This window comes from Diadema setosum, chromosome 19, assembly GCF_964275005.1.
Source record: "Diadema setosum chromosome 19, eeDiaSeto1, whole genome shotgun sequence".
In the NCBI taxonomy this organism is placed as follows: Eukaryota; Metazoa; Echinodermata; class Echinoidea; order Diadematoida; family Diadematidae; genus Diadema; species Diadema setosum.
Genome location: NC_092703.1, coordinates 7,222,342 through 7,244,520, shown reverse-complemented (window position 1 = coordinate 7,244,520; position 22,179 = coordinate 7,222,342). Strand labels below are relative to the sequence as shown.

Sequence of the window (22,179 nt, the reverse complement as noted above, 5' to 3'; positions counted from 1 at the left end):
ATCCCACTCTAAAATCATGACATTAGATGATCATGAATACTCACATACCCATTTTATGATATATATATATTTTTTTTTTCTGTTAAAGGGACTGTACAGTACTGGTTGAGGTGAGGATTCACCTTGTAACGTCTTGCAAGATATTTATAAACCACTCTAGGAAATGTTAGTGAGCATACAATTCTGCAAAAGTTTATTTGATGAAAATCGGTTTTGAAATGACTGAATATCTAAAAACAAGGTAAAACAAAGAAATCCTAATAAAAGTCATGGCCTGACAATTTCATTAGGATCGCTTTCTGGATATCTTAGCCATTTCAAAGCCAATTTTCATCAAATAAATGTTGAATCCTTCTTTGGATACATGCTCTGTAATATTTCATAAGTGGTTTCTCAGTAACTCACCAAAAAATGTTATAAACCTGAATCCTCATCTCAACCAGTACTATACAGTCCCTTTAAAGTGCCAAAAGTTTTTACCTTTGAGAAAGTTGATAGTTGAAATTCATTATGCAATGTAGATCGTGTAATTGCATAGTTTTACCCTTAAAGTGAAATTTTGAAGATGTTTGGGCAATATTTTTTCTTTTTTCTCCTCTGTGCTGGGAACAGAAAGGACACACAGATATGTACTCATGGGACTACACTATGAATGACCACACAATGAGTTTTAGAATTTCCCAAGTATGGAGCGGTAATTGAAGGCAAAACATATCTGAGGTGTTTTCACCGTGAGAATTAAAGAAATTATCTCCCCATTATCATGCAGGAAAGTATGATATACTTCATACATCTGGAAATGTCAGTACTGATGACTGTAACACAAATGAGGGGAAAATGAACAAAGAAAAAAAAAGATCTCACAACGATTATCAAGTAATTACCACTGGGACAGGCTTCACGCTTGAATAAGGATTTACTACAGCCTTTTTTGACAAACTCTTTCAAATTCAATCAAAGTCCATTACATGATAGGCTTTAGGTTTGGAGCTTGTGTGAGCCAATGCTTACAATAAAATCCAACTTTCAGCATCTCCCACTTTGGTAAAAAAGAGCCATAGGCAGCAGAATTCCTTGAAAGTTCTCTTCATCTTTCTTCTTCTTTTTTAAATGCTCTGAGTATATTCCAATCTCAAATGCATCAACAAAATGTGAAGTTCTCAATTGAGCAATATATATGCTGTTCTATCACTAAAATGTCTAAATGCTGTTAAAAGTGCTCCCTGAACATGTCCTTTTGCGCAGCACATGTCTACCCACATCCCCAGGGAGGATTTGCAGTGAGAGATACTCTCTTATAGTGGCACTCCAGTCCACGTTCCATTATAGTTTGATAAAAACAAAGTAAAATTAAACAAACAAAATGACAGAAGTTTCTTAAATGCCGTATATGAAATATATAAACTGTGGAATTCATATAGCTACTTGTATATGTTATTATAAAAAAGTGAACCCGGTCTCGATGACATATTAAAGCAACTATGATAAGGAAATGATGTCATCACCACTTCACAAGTCTCTTATACAGACCTACATATATGCACCAAATCTTTCCTTCATTTTCTGTTTGGAAACTTAATGAAATTATATATACAGTCAAACCTGTTTTAGTGACCACTTGTCTATAGCATCCACCTGCTGTTTACATTATGACCACAATTCCCTCTGAGAGAAAAAGCATGTTAAAGAACCTGTCTATAGGGGCAACCTGTCTATAATGGCCACTTTTTTTGTCTCCCTTAGGTGGCCGCTATGGACAAATTGGGCTGTATATCATATCACATAAAGTTGACGGCAAATAGTATAAGAAACTGTCTTGGGTCTGACTCACCGAGACTAGGCGGGAATACATTTAAAAAATTTTATGAGAAGTGTTTAAAAAGATGGAAATCCCTCTGATGCCCTTTAGATTTGTGCAACTTATTTCAGTTCTGGGAAAAGAATATTACTCTATTGATCTATTGATGCATGCAATTTAATGGGGATTCTATATTTGGTAAGTAATCAGTCATTTGCAGTCAGCAAAACAAGTTATTTCAAATCAGTAAACAGCATGTGCTCAGAATGTAATTGAGGGCTTAAGTCTAAAGATAAATGGCATTGCAACAATTGATGATAGTATTGACAAACACCACTTACATTGTGGTACGATCTTCTTCAATTTGTCTCCCTCCGTACAAATGCAATTTGTAAGATCGCAACTGCTGATTTACATTTTAACAACACCTTAGATCAGGAGCAGCGATCTAACAAATTTTATTTGCACAGAGATAAAAAGAAGATTCATACTACATCTTTCCCCCTCTGATTAATAATCTGTCTTTCACATTATTTATAATTTACTTTATTTATTTGCCATATGCCATTCATAAACCAACCAATACTTACAAGGATTGCTTTTTTTGTTTGTTGTTGGTTCCACTACATTTCACATAATGTGTAACAGACCGAAGCTTTGGTTCTGCCTTTCACCTCGATATCATTGCATTGAGTTTTGTAGCAACACATCTTTTTATTTATGTCTTGAATTGTAATATGATGATTTTTTTTCTTGTCCTGTGACATGTATTGTATTTATTTTTTGGTGAAATATCAGCAATAAATTCCATTCAATACTTCGAAAATGTAATCTTCTTTTTTTTTTTTTAATTGTGACTTCCTGACGATTTCACAAGTGGTCAAATTCATGATTGTGGAGTATTGTACAGAATGGAGGAATATGTATGTGTGAATGGCACTTATGTTGGGATCAGAGTCGATATTTTCATGTTATGAAATTTGCAAACAGCATCGGACTTGTGAAATTTACATTTAAATAAAAACCCAGCGAAATATGTGATGGCTACTAAGGGGCATTTCTAAGTGCATAGATACAAAAACTGGAAAAAAAAAAATAACGGAGCTGCAGCCAAGTCAATAATTCAGCATGTTTTCTGTTCTGCAGCCATTCCAGTCATGAATACCAAACAGTACAATGAGGGCAGGGTTGAGTTCAGACGTGTGCCGGTCATGCTCCTGCAAAACGGGCCATCCACATACTTTCATGGAAGGATAGGAAAACCAAATATAGCATCTTCAAGACCTTGAGTCGCAGTTTATCTTCTGAGAGTGCAATATTCTGTTTCAAAACAACTTTTCCTGGTTTTATCATCCATTTAATCATATTTTTCATCATCTTTAGGCATGACGATGCAGTCATGCAAAACTTGCTTGCTGTAGTCATGCTATAGGGTGCAATAATGCGATCAACAATGGCACTGGTCAATGCATGAAACATGTGCATACAAGTACTTCTACATATGAGTGCATGTTTGTGAGTGACACACATGGCATATCGGAGGACCTGTCATTAGCGGCCACCTGTCTACAAGGGCCACTCTTTTTGACTCCCTTGGGTGGCTGCTATAGACAAGTTTGACTGTGTGTGCGTGAGAGAAGGGATCAGGAGAGAGAAAAAGAGAAGGTTGATGAAGAAATGTCTTCAGGCTTTATGACATCAGTTCTTTCTCTTGACACTGACCACATACTGACTGAGGCTCATATATCTCGAGGAAAAGTCTTGCATCACAGACAATTATAGCCCCGAGGACTTCCTTTAATAGTTAATTATTATTTTCTCCTGGCAGTTGGAATACTTGGAGAAATAGTAGCCTTTTGGCTTGCGTATTATCTGATGACGACAAAGGTGAGTTAATATCAAGCCGCGTGGGAATTGTGTCACAAACAGAACATCCTCGGCTTCTTGAAAGTGGTACACTGGCCGAATTCTGGTCTTAGGCTTGTCCTATTTCTTGTCATTGTCTCGTGACTTCTCCCCCCCCCCCCCCCCACAAACCCCCCAAAAACAACCAAACAAACAAACATACAAAGAAACAAAAAACAGTTGTCCATTTCTGGGAGGCATGTCTTTGTCAATTATTGTAGCTCAAACCAACCAACCCACACAGACATAGAGTAACTTTTAAACAAACATGGCCAATGTCAAACAATACACTACAAAGTGGGGCACTGAGATTGTTTTGATCTCCTCTTGCATCATGGGACTCGACAGTCATCACCATGGCAACCACAGTCACGCATGCAGACGACTATTGAAATGTTTATAATATCACAGGCCAGGCCGCAAGATATCAAAGCAGAACTACTCACATTGTAGCTATGGAATTATGAAGACCAAGGCAAGCAAAAAATGACAGCCAGATATATTACATTTGTAGCAAAACAACAACAACAAACAAAAAACAACCCCCAAAACATCAACAAAAACAAACAACCTGAAAATGAAAGGGACAAAATACCCTTTAAAATATCACCTCAATATGTGTGACTGACCTCATTTACTGACACATTCAAGTCATAATTTAAAACCTGTTTCGTAAAGCTCTGAAATTATTCACTCAATGTGACTATGATATCATTAAATTTTGCTTTGAATGCTACAATTACGAGAAAATGTCATTTTGTTGTTTGTGATAAATGATGCTCTTAAGGGCTGTAACTTCCGATCATAAATTCACTTTGTCCAAGCCAAAACGCCATTTATTTAAATTGGATTTATTGCTAGACCACTTGCATGTTTGCTGCTCAAGGAAACCATCCATCAAAACTTCTCGATACAGAAAAACTCATGTGCATTCACTGCATCTAAAATTGATCCTGTTGTCTGGCACAATGTACATTATGTCACTCTAACATCCGCTGTGTTACAATTGCATTGAAGTTTTATAGCACATTAATTTTCAGATTCTACATCCAAAGATGCAAACTAAAAGCTATGTGATATTTCTATCAATGACATTAAATGCTTGTTTAAACATGAGAATGGATTCTATATGTTCATATCTACCTTAGATAACAGTAATTTTTACAGTTTGTGATGTTTAATCATAGCCTATTTGATACACCAGCCTACTGTAAAACATGATATATTCGCGGCATGAAAATTTCACGAATTGGAGCCGATGGCCTTTCTCGCAGCATGAAAATTTTTGCAAATCGCCACTGGAATCCAATGCACATTGTGTACACAAGAATTTTCATGTGCATCTTAATTTCGCAAATTTTGGCGCTCGCGAAATTTGCGAAATCAAAATGCACGAGAATATTCCTCGTTTTGCAGTTTATCTAAAGCAAAACACTAATGGCTGCTGTCATTTTTAAAACAATGAAAGCCAATCAAATAATAACTTTGATTATGTGGAGTTCACTTGTAGCAGGAGAAAACAATCAAAATGAGTTGAATTTGATTTGAATTAACTGGTTTTGTCAACTGCTGACAAAAATGTACAGTCACTGAAGAAAGCACAATGTGAAGAAGACACACAGTTGGGTCCTCAGTTCAAGTCCCGAGGCATCAGCACAAGCAGTGCCCCAAGGCAAGGCACCTAATCCTTGTTGCCCACTCTTTGGGGTAGTCTTTTTTTTCCTCAAATCCATTTATATAGCCACAAAAAAAGTTACAAAAAGTGTGTGCAAAACAAAAAGTGTGTGCAAAACAATATTGAGTGTGAATAACTCATACTGACATTTCTATCAATGACATTACGTGCTTGTTTAAATGCGAGTACACATTCTATACATTCACATCTACCTTGGATAACATTTGATTTTAACAGTTTGTGATGTTTAATCATAGCCTATTTGGTAAACCAGCTGGTATGTAAACAATGTACACAAATGATTATTGTGACTCTTAAAACAATGAAAGCCAATCAAGTAATAACTTTAATTCTGTGAAATTCATTTATGGCAGGAGAAAACAATAGAAATAAATTTAATATGATTCAAATTGGCTGGTTTTATCAACTGCCGGAAAGGATGTACTGTCACTGAAGAAAGCACAATATGAAGATGACATACAGGTCTGTAACACATTTACTTTTCACATCTAAATGACCACAAACTCCCAATATTTGGGTCCTCAGTTCAAGTCCCAAGGCAGCAGCACAAGCAGTGCCCCAATGCAAGGCACCTAGTATTACTGCCCATTCTTTGGGGAGGTCTTTTTTTTCCCCCTCAAATCTATTAGCCACAAAAAGTTACAAAAAGTGTGCAAAAAACAACATCGAGTGTGAATGATGCCTGCTGGTATTCTTGAGAAGGCATGTGGGGACTTTCCCATCTACGTAAATTGCAGAGTTTCTGATGTCATCAACGAGGTCTCAGTGACACAGTTCCAAGCAGGTGATGTGGTTTCCTGAGCACGATTTTCATGAAAAGCTTCCATTTCCCCTCCAGGTAACCTTGGGTGAACAATAATTCTAGGCAAGAATGCCAAATGGCATTACAGGCACTCACTAACACTCCTTACACTTCTGAGAAATCTCACCAAGCCTGTGGTCATTTCCCGAGGCTTCTTTGAGTGCCTTGGAGAGCTCTTAAGCAAACCAAAGAAAATGGAACTAAAGTGTATTGTACTGAACTGTGCCAGATTTGGAGCGCTCCAGCGCTCTGTTGAGACAGCGTACCTCATGAGTTATTTCTAGAGGGGGTCATGCATTTTGCAGCAAGAGGGTCATTCACCTGGCGCGCTTGAACTACTTCAAGATGTCCTGAACAAAGAAAGTGAACTCTTTGCATTATGACGTATGCGCATGTTACGCACATTCTTTGCATGCGAACTTTTGGCATGCTTTTGGTACCCTTTTAGAGCACATCGGAAAGTCGTCCACTTTTGGCTTGGTACAGTCTGGTAGGGTACACTTTAGGAGTGTTCGAGCGCTCCACTTGTGTAGGTACGGTACGGTAAAAATTGCTTCAGGAGAACGTTTGAACGCACCCTTTAAGAGCTTATCTCATTGGAGGAGACATCTCAGTGACTGCTGCGAATCGTGCGACTCTAAAGAGTGAGAAATGGCTTGTGCTCTCACCAAGAAGGCGACTTCAGAGCAACGACCGAGATGTCCCCAAACAAGATGACCACTTATATGCCCGGAAGTTGCGGGATCATCACTGCAATGTCTCCGAAATGTCTTCTCAGTCATCGAGATGTCTCCATATTGTCACTGGTAGGTCGCTACGAGTCTCCGCAAGGTCGAGGAGACGTCTCAGGGATGTTGCAGACTAAATTAGTTTCCACTACTTGGCCACAACTAAGGAGATGACATGGAGACATCATAGTGATGTCTCCAAGACCAGCTGGATACTGGGAGAGGTCTCCTGAACACATTTGATTCTCTGGCAACTCCTCAGAGACCAGGCTAGTCTCCAGGAGATGTCATGGAGACATCACCATGGAGACATAACTGTGACTGGCGAGACTCAAGTTGCCACCGAGACGCCACCTAGGCTGCATATATCTAACTCCAGAGGGAGAATCACGTGTCAAAACATGTGCCATTTGCGGTTGCAATGTCGTTAACGAACATGTTTTTGAAACACGATTATCGGGTGCTGCATTTATACAAACAGCTATAATCCCAATTAGAGTGTTGTCACTGTGCAGCTGCTTAGCGCCATTTGACCCTGGATGTAGAGGTCTACTGAGGAGTGCGTTGTTGTGTTGTTGTTTTTTTTGTACCCCCTGGGTAACGTGTGATGCATCATATATGTAGGCTGATTTCTAAGGTTGGGCATATGTTCTAGTTTCTAGCCTTTCTTCTACATCGCTTTCCTTTTCTCCCCTTCCCCCCTCCCCCCTCCCCCCCCCATCCCCAACCTCTAATAACTATCTCCTCCCATTTTCTACCAGTCTAATGTGCCAGTGTGTACATGTAAAGTCTACAAAACTTTCGTCGAGATGAAACACAAGTTGAAAAACCAAACTTCAGTCTGTGAATACTTGATTCTGATTGGCTGATACCTGACCTATGTTTGCTTTCTGATTTATGCTTGATTGCATGTTTTTGTTTTTTTTTACACAACAGGGCCCAGAAAGCACTTCAGCACTTACGTACCAATGCTCGGAATATTGATACAAAAAGTCCTCCACTGGGGATATAATTTCCACACTAGCCAGGCAAATCTCAATGTGCTGGATTCACTCTGAACTTCTCAAAAGATTTTATTCTTAAATGTGCATTGTCCAAAAATAGTTCCTTGTCCTTCACATTCAGAGAGAAAGCTTTCACTTTCTGAGCAATACACAGATCACTATCACAGAACGGAACTCTGGCAGCCAATGGCAACTATCTTTTTTCTTTCGCTTTTTTTTTTTCTCACCCATGATGTAACATGGGTTGTTCACCTGTTGTATAAGAAATCCTGACCACAGCGTGTCATGTATGAATTGTATGAGTTTTGAGAATTTAAGATGTAAGAATCTATGATGGATGCCACAAAAAATATAGCAGCCATCATTATCTTGCTTGCTGATGTTCTTATAAACTGTTATTATAGATTACTATCCTTCTGCATTACAGAAAATGGTTGCCATGTTTTTGCAATTCTTTAGTATCCACCTTACCTCCACACAGGCCACCAGGATCCGATTGGTAACTAGCTCCACTGTGCGTGTGATGGCTGCCGCAGGCCAGGCAGTGCCTGGCTGGAGTGGGGTGTCCGAGGGAAGCCTGGCCGGTGCCTTGATCCCTGCCAGACGGCACTTGCGGGACTGTGCTTGCAGGTCTAGGAACTTCTGGGGGAGCTGACGGATGCTGTAGACCAAATTGGAGTAGTAAAGAAAAAGGGTGGTCAAGGACTACTGTAGACACAGAATATTTCACATTGCGGAAATTTTGTGCTCTGCTGAAGAAGCCTATATACAGTCGAACCTGTCTATGACAACCACTGTCTATAGCGACCACCTGTCATATGTGACCACTAAACACAATTTTCTCCACAAGAAAAGCCATGTTAACAACCTTGTCTGTAGCAGTCACCCTCCGAGTGGCCACAGTAGACAGGTTTGACTGTACTATAAATAGTGGAAATTTTTTGCACTCATTTGCATAAATGTATTCACGGACCACATTGCAAAACTACCCTGTCATAATTTATGATTGCGAGTCTTATCTTAAACATTTAGTTTTATGCCAAAAATAAGACAAATAGTGTTTCCTATCATAGATTTTGACCTTCAATCTTGATCCATCAATATATCTTCAAGGTACATTGTATCTACCCTAAATTTGGGAAGAAACTGCCTAATCATACATGATCCCTTGACTTATAAGTTGACTTCCATGTACTGTAAAAGTGGAAATTTTCGCGGTGTTGAAATTTTCGCGCATTTCGCGCAACCAGAAACTAGCGCGAAAATAAAAACACGCGAATATTTTTGCTTGCCATACGTACCTGTGCGTGATGTCTTGATTCCGCGGAATTAAAAACACGCAAAACTCTCCTGACCCGGCCTAGCGCGAAAAATTAGTCGCGCGAAAATATCCACTTTTACAGTATATTTCTGTGAATTCTTCACTGTTGAATTTTCTCACAAGGTTACTGATCTTGAACTCTTGAGAAAATTTGAACCTCATGACCAAAGTCCAATTAATACATTTCTAGTTTCGTCCTGATACCTCATAAATATAGGGACCTACACATTACAAGCTCTGCTTTTTAGTAGGTCCCCCACATTTCATGTTTGTAAAGTTGTCTTCTCTTGTATTCTTTGTAATTACGACGCTATGTCCTGTCTTAATGTTCAATCGATTGTATCATGTTACTTGTGTTTGAGATGTGGAACAATAACATCAAATCAAATCAAATCAAGTTAGGACATATAGAGATGAAAATAGTAGTATGTAAACAGGCACAAAAAGGCACACACACAAAAAAGAAATACACAAACTCGCAAAGGTGTCCACGGACACACAACACACATATGCTGACACACACACACACACACACACACAGACAAAAATATATCTACACACATGCAGATAAAAACATATACAGTACTCTCCACTTAATCGGGGTAGTGTCGGGCAGAGCATTTCTTACCCAACCCAATTAAGCAGAGTATCTGATTAGCCGGAGAGTGTGTTTCTTTCATGTCACAGCTACCACACACTATGCACCTATCTGCACCATATTTCAGCATGCACAGAATGTCACTACAGCTCACAGCTCATTCAAAGTCGCATAGAAGCCTTCAGAGAAACTCTACTACGGTATCTCTCAAAATGGTTTCAAGGAATACAACATGCAAAGCTGACAGAATTATTGAGTCTTACTGAACCTTCTTTATGACCAACTACAAAGGATACCGATACTTTGGAAATTGGTAGGCCATAATCCATGCCGAGGCACTGCTTGCATGAGTGCAGATTCGCCATTCATGAAAGTATACTGTATGTCAGACAGGTCATATCAAATGACATTACTGTACTTTGACTTTGTAAGCTTTGCATACAGCCACAGTCACCAATAATGGTGATCGTACACCGTACTGTAGGTTCACTTTTCGCAAACATTACACACAACAGTTAGAGTCTCAAAGGAGCTAGCTCACTTTTCGTTTTTATCAAGACCTGGCAAGACACGTGTAGTGGTTAGTGTGTTCACTGTGTGCTGCACATTTATACAATATGTAGGTTCTCGTAATGGTTTTTACAGGGCATGTATAAATACGTCTACCTATAGTGATACGGCAAAGTGATTGTTCTGTGATGTACACGGAACATGTTTTAATGTAGACCATAGTGCTCTATCCCCTCTCAGAATCTCAAAATTTCTTCAGAATTTATATTTACACACAATGATTTGAACACTTTTTGTGCAAAATAATGTGAATAGATGAGGCCTGTCTGGAAAATTCTACAAGTACCCGTTTAAACCAAAATGCTTAAATATGACACGTATTGGAACTGTTTGTTCAGTTACGCCAGGTACTCGATTAAGCGGTAGCCAATTATGCGGAGACAACTGTATACAAGCTTTAATACACAAATACAAGCACAGATACAAATACACACACAGATAAACAAGCAAAAAACACACACACAGAAAAAACGAAATCAATGACATGAACGTTAAGATAGAAAACTGGAGACTAATGCTGTGGAAGTCATATGATGCTTTATCCTCTTACAGCCAAAACTTTGGGGATAGAGGATACGTGCCGATGCTCACGAGCACTGGAAATCAGTTGTAACTTAGTCAGTGGATCAATCACACAGATTTTTCTCTGAGGTGTGTGATGATCAATTCCCTTCCGAGGTTTGTTGGCCAACATCAAACACATTGTTCTTGCCATACACTGCTCCTCAGATAAATGAGGAATCAAGTACAATTTGCAGTTTGCAGAACTGTAATGTAGCTTTTGAAGGTTTTTTTTTGTTGTTGTTGTTGAAGAAATAAGATTTTAATTCCAAAGCATTATGTGTGACTGCAAGCAAAGTACACAAATCTAGTCGACGACTTTCCAAGTTTAAGCTTGAACAATGAACTTCATTCTTAGAAATATGCTTCTTTGCCAAACACATCATTGGATGAAAATTGACAAATGCATGGAATTATCATTAATTACATCAACAGAGACAAGTACCGGGTGTAATATAGGACTGTAAAAGTGGAAATTTTCGCGGTGTTGAAATTTTCGCGCATTTCGCGCAACCAGAAACTAGCGCGAAAATAAAAACACGCAAATATTTTTGCTTGCCATACGTTCCTGCGTGTGATGTCTTGATTCCGCGGAATTAAAAACATGCGAAACTCTTCTGACCCGGCCTAGCGCGAAAAATTAGTCCCGCGAAAATATCCACTTTTACAGTACTTAGTATCTACAGCTTACTTACCAAGCTTATTGTTTCTTTGCAACCTGACACAATTCTATCTATTCTTTTTTTTTAATATTGTAGCAGACATTTCTTTTTTCTGTGTTGACATTTCTTAGAATAAGACATAAGTTTGAGCTATGAATGAATGAAAGTACACTACATACTGTAAAACACTATATTTCCGTGGCATGAAATTTTCGCGAGTTGCCTCTAACATTTAATGCATATAGTGTAGACAAGAACTTTTAATTTCGCGAATTTTGGCTCTTGCAAAATTAAAATGCACGCAAACATTCCTTATTTTACAGTACATTTGTACCATCTTGTGGATGCACTTATCAAAGCTGAAGATTTATCAGAAGAAAAAAAAATCACCGAAATTCTATTGGAAACTTCTGCTGCATCCTATCACTGCATATTGGGACAGTTGTGGGGAAGCGGGCTAGATTGGTTTGACAGCAGCCAGACAGGTTTGGTATCGGTCAAACATCATTTGCCTCCACCACCTGTGGCAGGAGTCATATATCAGCCTTAACTCGCTCAACTCCCCTATACAAACACATTCATCAACACCTGCACTCATGCCGGTCCTTCGCACTGGGAATGAAAGAAAACATTAAGGAACGGGGGTAGGAGCACCTATATTTCATTAATTGAAAAAACAAACAATACCCCGCAGGTTCTTGATCTAAGGCTACTCCTGCATAAACAACTGGAAATGGATAGTAGGGAGCGGACGAGTTGCCCAGTAGTGCGACCAGATTAAGATTGATCATCGATGGTGAGGACAGAAAGAAAGGAAGAAATAAAAAAAACAACGCCAAAATGCACACACTAAAATGGTCTACTTTCCAAGTTTCAAAACAAACCACAGACAAGCACTTCATTCGCCAGAACATTTCAGCGCAAGTGAACCATTCTGGAGTTGTCTCACTTACAGTATGGCCACTCACAATGACAGTGAAAATCTTAACCCGTTGAGGACGAGTCCCGAGTATACTCGGGCAAGCATCTATGGGAAATGCGTCTTGTAGCAAAATCAAACCATCCTCAACGGGTTAAGAAAACGGTGACATTTTTAGTGAAAGCTGCGAGGCACCTGTGCCAAAAGGCACTAAGAACATCACCAGAAAAGGCCCACCGAGGAGAAACGCAACATGACGAGTCACATAAACCTCAAAATTAGAAAAAGATGGAGTTTCTGCTACAGTAACGTCCAAGTGCAACTGGCTCAGCAGTCTACGGCTAGCGAGTGTAACTATGGCAGGAGAATAGCATGGCTAGCTACACACATACACAATGTATCTGCTTGTGTTTTGTGAGCATGGCTGTGCAACGAGGAATACAAGGATCAAGTAGAATCAAGTCATGTTTTACAGTTATTGCATTTTTTTTTTTGGGGGGGGGGGATTGGGGGAGGGGGAGTGTTGTCACTGGATGAAATCACAGCAAACTTCATGTCAACATGAGGGCGGTGAGTTGGCTCAGTCGGTAGCGCGTCTGCCTCACGATCACGCGGCCCGGGTTCGAACCCGAGTCTGGACTGAGCAATGTTGTGTGTAAACATACCGTCCCCTCTAGCAAGAGGCAAAACACTCTGTCCCTCGGATAGGACATAAAATGGAGGTCCCGTGTATGAGAGAGCAACAACTCATGCACGTAAAAGATCCCGCTTCATTCATTCATCGCAAAGAGCAGGGTGTTTAACCCGGTGAAGTGGTCCCACCTCACATCCAACTGGACCCCATGGAAGACCAGCTTAACGTAGCTGAATATGGGCTATCCAGCCATCTTGTCAGATGGAAAATGAACAAACAAACAAACAAACAAACATTCTGTAATTCTCTCTTCTTTTTTGGGGGGTTGATATTTTGGGTGCCTTTTGAAACAGATGCTAGGAACAGTTACTGTCCCTTATCATTCTCATTTTGAGATTCTTCACTACCAGTTCTAATGGACCTAGAGTTAAACTGAAAGGAATGTACCATGATTTTCACTGGCCAAATCCCACACATCAATACTATCTATGCTATGAAAAAAAAAAAACCTACATGAAATAATTTCAATTGACTTTTATATCAAGAATACATGGAAATTGAAGAAACAGGTGAAAGAAATATGAATAACTGGTATAGAACAGAGAACTATTTAAATGACAATGAAAATACTGTTATTTATCATCTTTCATTCAAAGCAGAACATTGTGGTGGACCAAATGCTCGCTTTTTACGACAAATGCTCATGCTGGTAAAGCCTTTTCTATGGCGATTGGGCAAGCAAAGAGTTTTGAAGCCACTTTTTTTCCACTCCCCCACCCCACAAAGTTATACAGAGGCTCAGAGATAATGCCTGCTTAGTGATACAACACACTTTATTTTAATTTCAGCAACTTTCCAAAACTTACATGAACAAGCCCCAATAATGCAACACTGACACCTGGTCGAACTAAGTTTGTTACTCCAATGTGTTTTAATGTGCCAATCAATGTGTGCTGTTTGATGAACTAGAGCGCTCGCAATCGAGCACATGTATCCCCCGAACCCGTCCCATACCCCATCTGGATTACTTTTCAGGCCAGAATGTTGTATAATATGGCAACTGTCACAGGATACAATAAATCCGACGAGAAATGAGGCTAGTATATATAGCACATACAAGGAATATGACATGTCATCCTATAAAAGTTTGAACAATGAGAGCGCTGGCAATGAAAACTTTTGTTACCTAGAATAACTCCCCATAAACCTCCATAGCAAGTTTGAATAAAATCCGACAAGAAATGTGGCTTATACAGCATATGCAAGACATGTGACATGGCATCCAAGTCGGAACACTGAGGGTGCCGTCACCACAAACTGTTGTGTCCTTCATGTAGAATGACCACCAATAAACCTCTTTAGCAAGTCTGAGTAAAATCCAGTATTTAACAATCAAGTTATTGCCTAAATAAGCATGCATTTTGGCAAATTTTGACATGATAAGGGTGACCTTTGACCCTGTAAAAGGTGGAACAGTGAGGGCAGCATTATCAATAGGTGTAGATTTGACTATGGTACATTTACATGTCCAAATTTGAAAAAAATCGGTCCAGAAACAAGGCCACCGTCGCACACACAAGTAGACCCTTTTAAATTTACCTACGTTTCATGTATAAAAGACGGAACAAGCGAGGGCGCCACCACTAAAAACAATATAGGCATCTTCATTCCACTATAATGCACCTTTCTGCCAAATTTGAAGAAAATCTGATAAGAAATGTGGCTGATAGAGCACACAAAAGAAATGTGCATTGGCATCCAAGTAGGAACACTGAGGGCGCAGTCACCACAAACTGTTGTGTCCTTCATGTAGAATAACCACCCATACCTCTCCTTAGCAAGTCTGAATAAAATCCATTGAGTAACAATCAAGTTATTGCATGAATAAGCACTTCTGCAAATTTTGACATGATCAGGGTGACCTTTGACCCTGTAAAAGGTGGAACAGTGAGGGCAGCATTATCAATAGGTATAGGTGTATAGATTTGACTATGATACATTTACATGCCAAATTTGAAAAAAAAATCGGTCGAGAAATAAGGCCAGCGTAGCACACACAAGCAGACCCTGTTAAATTTACCTTTTCATGTATAAAGACGGAACAAGTGAGGGCACCATCACCAAAAACAATAGGCTTCTTCGTCTTACTATTTAAATACACCTTCATGCCAAATTTGACGATGATCGAAGAAGAACTGCAGCCAGTAGAGCGCTCACAAGAAAATCTCTGCGGCGGACGCGGCGAAACGAGGCCAAATCCATAGTATCCTCCGAACTCTGTTCGGGGGATACAATGATTGCTTTATTACTAAAGCCTTTGACTTACAAGTGATTTTCTGTAAGGTATGGCTAAAGTTCTTTACTTTGTGAACTGGCCATTGTATACAGTTTGTATGGGTATCTTACAATAAATCACTGCTTGCATCAACTGTAATCATGGAAATTCTGTGGTGTGGAAATTTCCATGTATTTTGCTCTCTACCTGAACTAGCAAGAAATAGAGGACCCTTTTTTTGAAATGCTGAAATATGTATTTATCCAGAAATACTCTCTCATCTGTGAAATTGTTAAATTCACTGAAATTGGCAGTGAAATAAATCATGCAAAAGTTTTCACCTTTTATAGTGGTTCCCATGGCGCATTATGCCTCCCAGTAGAAGTACTGTACTATGCAGCCAAGTCACCTCTGAGAAGCTAAGACCCATAAAATCATAAAATATTTCAGTCTTTTTTCCCCCTTCTACTTCTCTGCTGAGGATGTCATGCCAGAATTCAAATTCTGACAGAGTTCTTCCGAACGATTTCATCCAGGAAAGCCTCAACGCGTATGAAATGGTAATGCTGTTCTCTAGATTTTAAGCTCTTTACGGACAGCGTGTGGGTGTAGCAGACCGGTAGCTATACAGCTGCACTCAAGTGGATCTAAAGTGGATGGAGAGGTGGGCTATATTAGGTGATCTTATGTGTTAATAATTAATTCTTTTTTGGATGCAAGGGGATTACCAGGGTTCAATTTTGCTTTTCTAATGTACCCATGTCAGTCACCTTGTCAGATCCTCTACGTTCTAAGCACGAAGAAAAAAAATGCCACTTCACCGGGAAGCGCAATGACAACTCCACTCGAATCAAGAGAATTTTCAGCACCACTGTCAACTTTGCAATCCTTAGGTAGCCCATTTAGATTTGAAGATGCTTACAAAGCTCACAGCATAGATGCTCACCTCAACACCCACAATCTTTATTTCAAGGAAAGGATAGAAATCATAAAATTTACAACCAAAAATTGAGCATGGAATGGTGCTGAATGACTTGCAACACTATAGCAATGAAAATATAGAAAATGGCTGCAGTAAAGCAAATTTCAGGGCAACCAAAAGATGGTAGGATGTAAAGATTCCCTGTTTGTGGTCAGAGACAAGTCTCCATCAATCTTTTTCCTCCTTGATTAATCCTGGGTAGACAGGTGTATCATTCTTTGCCTCTATCCTCTCATCTCTCTCTCTCCTCCTCCTCCTCCTCCTTCTCCTCCCCTCACTTCCACTACTTCCTCTTCCTTCCCATCATCATCCTTCCCTCTTTCTTCTACCATCTCTCCATCCTCTCCAAAACCTGTGCACTCAGGCAGCATGAATCATCTGTTGCCTGCTTGCAAAATTTATCTACATGTATGATGTACTGCAATTAATAAAGTTAATCTTCAAGCATTTTGTCATCTTAAAACAGTTGAGGATGAACTGATTTTGCTATAACACACGTTTCCCATACACACCTGCCCGAGTATCCTCAGGACTAGACTTTAACAGATTAAGTGAGACTGGAATTTAAATAAGAACATAATCTGACTGGATCTGGTTCTGTAAACATGAATTTTAATAGACTGTTTGAAGCTATAAAAAAATCATAACACCTTTTGAGGTATGACACTGTCTACTGGTATCATTGAGCAAAATTACATCAATCAAATCAAAAGTTCACCAATTTCTGTGAATTATGGGGCATATCCTATTTCCCATTTAGCTTCACAACTCAAGGTTCAAAACTTTGTTCTGTATTTCAAACTTCCACCATAATGATGGAACTAAAAGTTAGGATGTATTACAAAGTTTAAAACTAATTTTCAGCACTAATCTGTTTTTCACTTACTGAAGGCATCTCTCCCTTGTGGGTCACCAATGAAAGTTATTAACTCTAGTAAACTCTTTAACCCTTTGAGCACCTTAACAGTTTCCTAGAAAACTAAAGGGATGGTATAGTTTTGGCTGAGATGGAGGTTTAACTTTTAACTTTTTTTGGGGGGGGGGGAGATAATCATAAAACCACAGTTATGAATAATAAATAGCATACAATTCTGAGAGAAATGAAAAGTTTATCTGATGAAAATTGGTTTTAAAATGGCTAAGATATCAAAAAAAAAAGTAAAACAAAGCAATCTTAATAAAAGGTGGGTCCCACCTTTTATTAAGATTGCTGTTTTTTTTTTTGATATCTCAGCTGTTTCAAAATTAATTTTCATCAAATAAACATTGAATCCCTCTTGGAATTACATGTTCTTTCATATATCATAAGAGTGTTTTCATTATCTCAGCAAAGAGTGTTTTCCTTATCTCAGCAAAAAACGTTAGAAACCTAAAAGTTAGGTCTCAGCCAAAATTATACAATCCCTTTAATCTCTTGTCACTGAAAGGAAGTTGTGATGGTCCCTTTATTTTGCTTGGGTTAAGAATAAGTGGTGGTTTATCTATAAACTGGGAATAAACTGTGAAAGAGGATAGAACAAGGATCATAACATCCAGGATGTGAAACACACTATTTCCAACACCCCATCTATCCCCCCCCCCAAAAAAAAAAAATGTAAGGCAAGGCATTGGCAGTGCAGGGATATTAAAGAGAGGGACCACTGCAGGCTGATCGGGGGTCTAAAGGGTTAGAGAGGACATGATTCATGATCCCAATCCACTAGTGTATATATCAACTTGTTCTTAGTCCAAAACAGAAATGGAAATGACCACAAAGTTAAAACAACTCTAGGCAGATTCTGCCATCCTTAAAGGCAGTATAAACAATTTCATAGATGGCAGTACACTCATCATCATTCTTTTCTATCTCCCCGCCCCGCCCTCCACCACAACACACAGGGATACCGATGACGATTTCCATACCTTCTGTCAGATACTGGAAAGGGCTATTTATCATCCCTCGGCCGCAAGTGTCGACCACCCTTTTTCGTGAAAAACCCTTTCCGGCAACGCAAGTCGGTTGCAAGGGCCGAATTCAAGAAATACGCTGGTATTCATTAATGCCCTCCCAACTGCCTGCCGCGACTGTTTACACAAAATGCCCAAATAAGGGGGGATAGTGGAAGTTGGTGTTTACACACATCCCTCTTAACCAGGAAGTAAGAATGATGAGATGGAGGAGGATGATATGACCGGTCTCCGAGGAGCGGGAGGGATTTCTCCCGGTCCTCCTGGACAGCTGGCTCCCAGAGTAAACTGACCGCACAACTTTCTGAGAAATCCTTACCACTCCAAAAACAACACGGCAATATTTACCTCTCTCCACGATGAATAATTCATTCAATTTCTCTTTGTAGACAGAACTATTTCTGTGGCTTTTTTTCCCCTTCTTCTTTTTGAATGTATGGGAGAAGTTTCCTCATTCATCAGGGCCAGTGGCAATATCCAGCTTTGGCAAACAATGTATACTTTTCTACCAATCATCACTTTTTGAAGATGGTATTTGGTATCACAACACAAGTGTAATCATCCCTCAAAATCTGAATTTGTTGCCAAAAAAGAAAAGAAAAAGAGACATGTGGTGATAACTCTCTAAAACCCTTCAGCTGGCTTTTCATGCTGATCTCATTGATTCTCACTTGTGGTACAAGTTTTACACCATGCAGGTGAATGATTCCTGCTAAACTTTACTTAAAAATCTGAACATGAGGGAAGCTGAAAATGTGAAAAAAAAAGTTTGTGGATGTTATCAACAAATGACAGACAATGGACAATGGCTGATAAATGAGAGGCAGCAAATAATGATAGATGGGCTTGAAAGTAATCTCAGCAGCTAATGTGAAATTTCAGCTCAGATGAACTATAGCTGTACTAGTGAAACATTTTAAAAGTGTTGCTTCAGGCTACACAACATTGAAAAACTACCCTGTACGCTTGATTTCAAACACAACTTCACTTGGATCTACAAAATATTTAGGTTTACTCCTGTTCATAGGGCTTGAGCTAGATGCGAGGAGTGTTCGACTCCAAACATAGCTTACTAGGCAATGTGGCTCGGAAGCATTAAACAAAGAATCTAACAAATCTGTTAGTTGAGTGCACACTGTTAACAACGTGGTTGTCTAGTTCTGACTTTTATTTTCCCTCGCAAATGAAAATAAAAATGTCACATTAAAACAAAGAAAGAATTGGAGTTGTTGTGAAGCAAATGCGGATGTTCTTTATGCTCTTCTCGCTACAAAGTATCAACATTCACATCAAAAGAGTTTGGCCCGCAGATGGATGGTATTCTAATCTGAACATCAGATTTATGGTACCAATATCGTAATTGGCTTGGATATGCTCTAGACATACCCTGCGCATTCTCACCAACCTGACAATAGGTACAGATTTCTTCTTTTCTCTTTTTTTTTTTTGATTTGAAAAATGCCAAGGGAACCATGAGTTAAGATGGGTCACTTTTTATAACACTTTTTAAAGAGGCAGAAACCCATAAATTAGGGTCTGCAATCAAGACCGAACAAATATTTACACCTGCTTCGGAGACATCACTCTTCCTGATAAGAGCAAAGGGGAAAACCGTGGTGCATGTGGTTTATCTCTGCCTCAGAGAATTGTTCCTGTTTTGATAGGAGTCAAAGCATGGATTGTTTACAGTATGTATCCCCACCAACTTGTCCCCATGAATCGTTCCCAAATCTGTGTCACGTCAAGGCACCGAAACGCTCTGGGAATCTGAGATGGCAAATCTGGGGGCCATTCACGCTGACAATGAAAGATCGCGACCGAAGAAGAGTTGTGATATGACAGTGAAAGTTGCTAAGCAACTGTGCCTCCAGCTACCAAAATTTTGGACAGAAAGAAATGGCACACTGGAGTGCATTTTTTCTCACTTAACTTGGAAGTTTGCTGCCACTGTTTGCAGTCAGAACCTTTACAGTGAGAAATGTGCAAGTGACTTTCATTTGATATCTAGATGACACTCATGGCAACATCTATAAAAATACAGCTGATTGGCTGATGCTATACCTTTGAATCAAGGAACTCTTGATATTGCAAATGACAAACTCGTAGAAAATTACATATTCTAGTCAACAAAATAGCCCATATGAACAACAGCATTGGTATTTTCTAGTTTATATAGTCATGTAAGTAGATGATGAGTTACTGTACTTTTGTGGCAACTTGTAGCTCCATTTCATTAGACACCCTATTTTATCATTCTTTTTTTCTAGAGAGAGAGAGAAATTCTGAACAATGCTATGAAATCTTCATGAACATTGATTCCTTCGACAGTAGAAGAAATGATACGTTCTTGGCACCAGTCAATTTATAATTTATGGGAAGGGGGAGAGGAAAATTAAAAAGTTTCAAGGCCTTGTGACACAAGCCCAACAAATTTGAAAATTTGAAGATATGTTTGCATTCCTCGCTAACACTAAAACAGTTCCTAACATGTTTGACACTCATTTTGAATCTTCAAATTTTCGAATTCATTGGGCATTCGTTGGGTATTCGCTCTCGTGTGACAGGACCTTACGATACTGCTTACCTTGGAGAAAAGGGTAAAAAGCCCCGAAGAGTGGGATCTCTCCCATGCTTTGATTACACAATGACATACAGTGAACCTCTCTACACCCTTTTGGATGGCTGAACAAACCTGTTATAACTTTGCTCAAGAAATGTTTCTCACTAAATGAGATATTTCTGTCCATCTCAATGCAAAGTACATGACTTCTTTTTTTTTTTTCAAATTTGTGCTATAATGCTGTCTGAAGTGTTTTCTTTCAAATGGATCTTTGCTAGAATTTGGTTTAGTAATTGTCCTATAATGGGTTTGAACATTAAAACATGTTTGGATAGGTGGAGCTTAGCCTGATGCCTTGTACTAACTTTTCTGTCCCACAAATGTTGTAATACATGTACAGAAATTTAGTTACTCTTGCATGTGTGGTATTGTATAGAGAGTTGAGTGTTTGATGCACAAACAATGGAGTTTGCAACACACTTATACAATGTATCGTCCGGAACGCCACTTGCAGTTTGCGGTTGGCAACAAGACTTTGTCCAAGGTAGTTCCCTAATGTGATTAGAAGTCCATTTCACAAATGTGATCACTCAAACGCAATATTTCAGCTACGTGAAAGTGGTTTGATATCGGGCAAGATAACTAGGTGGCATGGAAGGATGTCTGACAGTGCTGTAACCACGGAGTTTGATAGATGGCTGGGGATACTGAATCTATGAGTGCAGAGCTTTATAAGAAAGGTGGGAGCTTCTGGCTCAAGGTACACACTGTACATGTACTGACACAATGGTGCGTGGGTGGTGATGGTGGCAGCAGAGAACTGCCAAGGGCTGTACTTGACTTTCTGTTGTGCAAGATGTCATGATCCAGCATTGCTCAGAAAACGCCAGCTCGTACTTTAGCTCATGTGCACATTTCGACAAATGACTTTCTCCCCCTTTTTTTTTCTTTGAATTACAGGCACTTCACTCCCTGTCAAAGCGACATATTGCATCAAACCTTGCCCAACGGAGCATTTCACATGGTATTCATGTTCAAACAAGGGATGAACCCATGTAAACTGGGTGACTAGAATCAGGGCCAGTGCCATGTTTTTGAAAATGGGAGCCCAGTTTACAATGTACATTTCTGGTGCCACTTCTGGGTTTCGTTAACTAACATGCCCAAAAAACAAACAAAAACAAAACACACACAAAAAAGGCCTTCAGCACAATTTT

At 39.3% G+C, this 22,179-nt stretch overlaps 1 protein-coding gene across 1 annotated transcript in view; it reads right to left on the bottom strand.

Annotated features, from left to right (window-relative positions):
• The window catches only part of LOC140242963 (RING finger protein 17-like), a 152,810-nt gene that overhangs the window by 13,920 nt on the left and 116,711 nt on the right, over positions 1-22,179 (bottom strand). Inside the window, exon 35 of the mRNA XM_072322707.1 lies at positions 8,405-8,594. Within this exon, the coding sequence (XP_072178808.1) occupies positions 8,405-8,594 (190 nt within the window). The remainder of the gene's footprint in view (positions 1-8,404; positions 8,595-22,179) is intronic.